This window comes from Fusarium subglutinans (assembly GCF_013396075.1).
Source record: "Fusarium subglutinans strain NRRL 66333 chromosome Unknown NRRL66333_c0000576, whole genome shotgun sequence".
Classification (NCBI taxonomy): Eukaryota; Fungi; Ascomycota; class Sordariomycetes; order Hypocreales; family Nectriaceae; genus Fusarium; species Fusarium subglutinans.
Window position 1 is genome coordinate 1 of NW_023502639.1, and position 4,343 is coordinate 4,343.

The 4,343-nt window shown below is 44.1% G+C and overlaps 1 protein-coding gene across 1 annotated transcript; it reads left to right on the plus strand.

Annotated features, from left to right (window-relative positions):
- Positions 1-2,172: 2,172 nt before the first annotated feature.
- On the plus strand, positions 2,173-2,912 carry FSUBG_14099 (uncharacterized protein; the record flags this gene model as incomplete). The annotated part of the gene is made up of 3 exons (XM_036679056.1): positions 2,173-2,773; positions 2,816-2,830; positions 2,896-2,912. 3 exons carry the CDS (start codon positions 2,173-2,175, stop codon positions 2,910-2,912), a joined length of 633 nt encoding a protein of 210 aa, XP_036530442.1.
- Positions 2,913-4,343: the final 1,431 nt, after the last annotated feature.

The following is a 4,343-nucleotide window of genomic DNA, read 5'->3' on the forward strand; positions in this document are numbered from 1 at the left end:
AAGTTATTTTAAGTTAATAAACTTACTTTTATTAAGCATTTTACCTTATATATATTCTATATACTTTAAGCTTAATTATCCTTATAAAAAAGTAATAATTACTTATTTATATATTTTTAAAGTTAGTTATTAAAATATTAACTTTTTAGCTAAAATTAAGATTCTAGGTAATAATAAAGGTAATAAGTATCTTACCTATATATGTTTATTAATATTCTTTACCTTTATATACTAAAGGCTAAAGCCTCTTTAAACTACTTATAACCTTACTCCTAGCACTGGTGCAGCCAGTGCCGCCGCCAAGACCTACAAGGTGCAGGTAACTAATACAGCCAGTAAGCTACTAACTAGTAGTTCTAGCATTTAAGACCTCTAAGTTCCATGGAGCAGAGCACTCGAATGATCACGAATGTATACGACGGAGGGCGACAAGACTAACACCCAGTACTTGCACAGCGTAATGCGCGTGACGAGTTTTACCCAGTCCCGAACATGAAGTCTACCTCCATCAGAATGGCTTATGCTATTGTATACCCGGACTCTGAAACCAGGCCGGCAGAGCCGTACTGGCGCACAGGTATCCTCAACAGCGGCAAGACGCTGGTTCCTCTAGAGATCTTGGCCCTTATGTTAATCTTATAACTGCCGCACAGAGTATGTGTTTTCGAGGCTTTGCATATCCTCCAATAATGGTTTAGTTGATTTCTTCGTGCTAACGACATCTTCGATAACCGGCTGCGATACGAAGAGGGTCTCCCATTTCAATTCCGGGAATTTGTGATCATCTTCTATCTCTCTAATGGACACCTTCAGACGGCTTCAAGCTTCGCCCGAAGCAGGCGTGCGAGTGGCGTAGACGTACATCACATACATACTGCCCCATTGAAGCGACACAAAACACGACAAGAACGCCGGATTCTGAGCGATCGGGCTTGAGTTCAGATCACGGAAATCAATCGGGATAGCGGAAGCGCAACAGCGCCGACTGGTATTCAAGCTTCTGGAATTCCGAGCTACTGAGCTGCGCCAAGCTACCCCAGAAGGTCGCCTTCACAACGTAGAAAAAGTCTACCGAAATCGTGACCAGGACTTTTTCACTTTGGGAACCAGCAACAGGGGCAGATTATGTATATTCTTTCACTGTTCACCTCTGGAGCTGCGATTCTTGACTTTACTGCACCGTTGTCCAACGCTTCCACGTACACCCTTAATTCCGGTTCCTTCTACTCCGAGAGCGGGTTGCCGCCCCGCCGAGCGCAATTCGTGGTTGCTGCCGATCAAGCAACTTGAAGATGCTATTAATATCATGGTCTATGTTTTTACGAGCTTTTTTTAATGAGCCCTGGAAGCATATTTCAAGATAGCAGAGAAGACCGGGACCAGCGTCCACGATCTGCTAATGATCTAATGCAGGCCTTTGCGCCCTCGCTGGTGCAAGTAATGTGCTAGATAACTGGTATGGTCTCTAAAGTCAACGTCTGTGAGATTTGTGTTCTTGAAGCCCATGTCCCTCAATTCCGAGCTTATTGAGTGAAGTCCCATCCCATAGCTTCGAGCTTGTCGGGATGAAACCGCTCTATCTGCTATTGGTTCGGTACGGTTGAATATTGGCATTATCTGTGGCAGGTACTTCAAATACTGTCAAGGTTCTTTTGACTCACGTTGTGGCCTGTACGGTTCAGATTTCCATATCTTATCGCACGTGCATTACTCCGATAATGTTTATCTTAGCGTAATTTCTTCATCTTAACCTCGCGCTTGGATCATCTTAAGAGACTGTTATTGACATCTTTATCTACAACCAATAGTCTGGAGTTATTTAGCGCCCATTACTTTTATGAGTTTGTGTGCCTGAACAATTAATTAGGCCTGTCTACTAATTATTATCTGCCAGTTCTCTTGCATATTGTTACGTAATATTTAGCGCCTTCCCGCTCAAAGCGGTAGTCACCTCTGTAGCCGCTGTGTTAAGTGTGATTTTCTTTACTGGCCCAAGATGCGCCGTCAATGTCTCAAGGCACCCCATGATTGGGGGGTAAATATAGAGTCTGAGATCTGACAAGTTAGCTACATTTAAAGGGGAGGGACCTTTCCCCAGCACGAAACTGAACTTTGTTCTTTATTCCTGCCATTACTACCACTTTTACCCACCATTACTTCAGCCAACCAAACATGTCAAATACTTGCGTTGCAATCGACCCCAATGGTGACACTTTAGTCATCCTGGCAACCAAGCAGGATCCTCCTCCGTCCAAAGAAGTCACTGAACCTGCTGGCACCACCGAGTCGCCGACATTCATCGAGAAACATTTTCTCTGCTCTCAGAAGCACCTGACACTTGCATCGCGTCGTGCTTCTAAGTTGTTCTCGAGCGCCTTCAAAGAAGCTTCCAAACAAGACGATGGTCTTTATCATTGGGACTTTGGGGATGTTTTCGATGTGCATGCCTTTGAGGTGATCTTAAAAATCATACACGGAAAACCCCGCGGCGTTCCCAAGATTGCCCAATTAGATCTTCTATCACAAATGGCTTCTATTGTTGATGATCTAGAGTGCTATGATGCACTTTCGTTCTGTACTGACATATGGCTTTGGGCATACGGTGGGACTTATAAACTGCCGGAAAGAATGGATAAGACACTGGCACAACTCATTCTCGTTTCTTTTGTGTTTGCGAATAAAGACATCTTTCAAAGGTGTATACAAAGAGCTGCTCGGTATACCTGCGAGGGCATGCCTACATTTGATCTACCAATCCGCGCAGATATTCCAAGTATGTTGCCTTGTCCGTGCCAGCTTATACTAACAAAGATAGGGCGCATTGAAGAATGTAGGACAGAGGTCCTACAGTACCTAGTTAATGGACTATATAAGGTTCACGATGACCTTCTTCAGCGGAAGCTGGGATGTAGCCAAGGATGTAGAGGATTGCTCTTAGGATCTTTGCTACAAGTCATGGCAGCAACCTGCCTGTATCCACGACCGGAATCTCCCTTTTACTCGCTTAGACTCGACTCAATTATCTGTTCTCTACGCGACATGCAGCCATCGATGTATTACAGTTCGGTAAAAGGGAGCCTCGAAGGAAAACATTCGGGTACATGGCTATTACAAGAGCAGCTAGCATCTCCACCTGCTTCCCTGTTCGGCACTTCAACTACCCCCCAAACAACCGGTGGACTTTTTGGTAGAAACACATCATCTCAACCTACCTTTGGCACCACAGCTCCTTCTGTGGGGATTTTTGGGGGAAGGACCGTGTCTCAAACAAGCGAACCGTCTAGTTCAGCTCCTGCTAAGAATAAAGACGCGCCCAAGAAGCTTGTTCAACACAGCTGTTCTCTGAAGAGTTTCATCGATCCTTTGTTGCTTGTAGCAGAGAGTAAGATCCAAGCGCTAAAATTGGATGACTTTCCTCAACCATAGTTAATAGACAGCTGAATATTGTCTTGCGATAACTGCTATTGGGCCAGCTCTATCAAGAGGGTAGGTTATCCCATGGTCTAAGGGCTAATCTATTAAACGTAAATATGATATAAGCTTTAAATAATAAGACAGGTGTTTTATCTGTAAACAGGTTCTAAAGTGTAAAACAATCTTCTCATAAAAATTAAAGTTAAAAACTAGTCTATTGTAATTGTCTTCGATAATTCACCTTTGTTTGAGAAGAGTATATGTGAGCCATCTGGGTTAGCTTTAATAACCTCGAAGCGACCACGCCTTTGAAATCGAGTCAGATATCCTGGAGCTTTTACCAGAACTAACCCCACACTAAATGGTGATGTCTTGGATCCGGACAAATCAAGCAAAAATACTGGCTGTGGTGGCATTTCGACGTCCAGATCAACTTGAAAGAAGTGGGTAACCTCGGCTGATTGGTTGACAGTATAATTCTCAATCCAGTCGGCTTCCTTAATTAGACCCTCCATCGTGAGGCATGGCGGTTGGTCATCAGTCTTCTGGAATTCGATTGCTGGACTACTACCGCCCAGTTTTCGAAGCCATGAACTAGTATCATAGATAACTCCGCCAGGTAAGGTCGCCCAAGACCACGATGGTCCAAGCTTTCCCTCTTTTGCAGAAGCTCTAAGTTCCTCATTCTCCTGAGTAGTCAGAGGCTTGTCTTTCTTCCACAAAAGTTGGCGGCTGGCGTCAGTTTTCCATATCCCATTAACACACTGATCGCTTGTCCAGCCCATATGAGGTGCTAAGAGTGACATAGCTTTATAAAACGCCGGAACCCGGTCTTCTAACATATTTCACCACTACCCCGTATACCCCCCGACCCCGCACACCTTAACACCATCGACGCGTTATTAATATTAGCTACTTTATTTACTTCT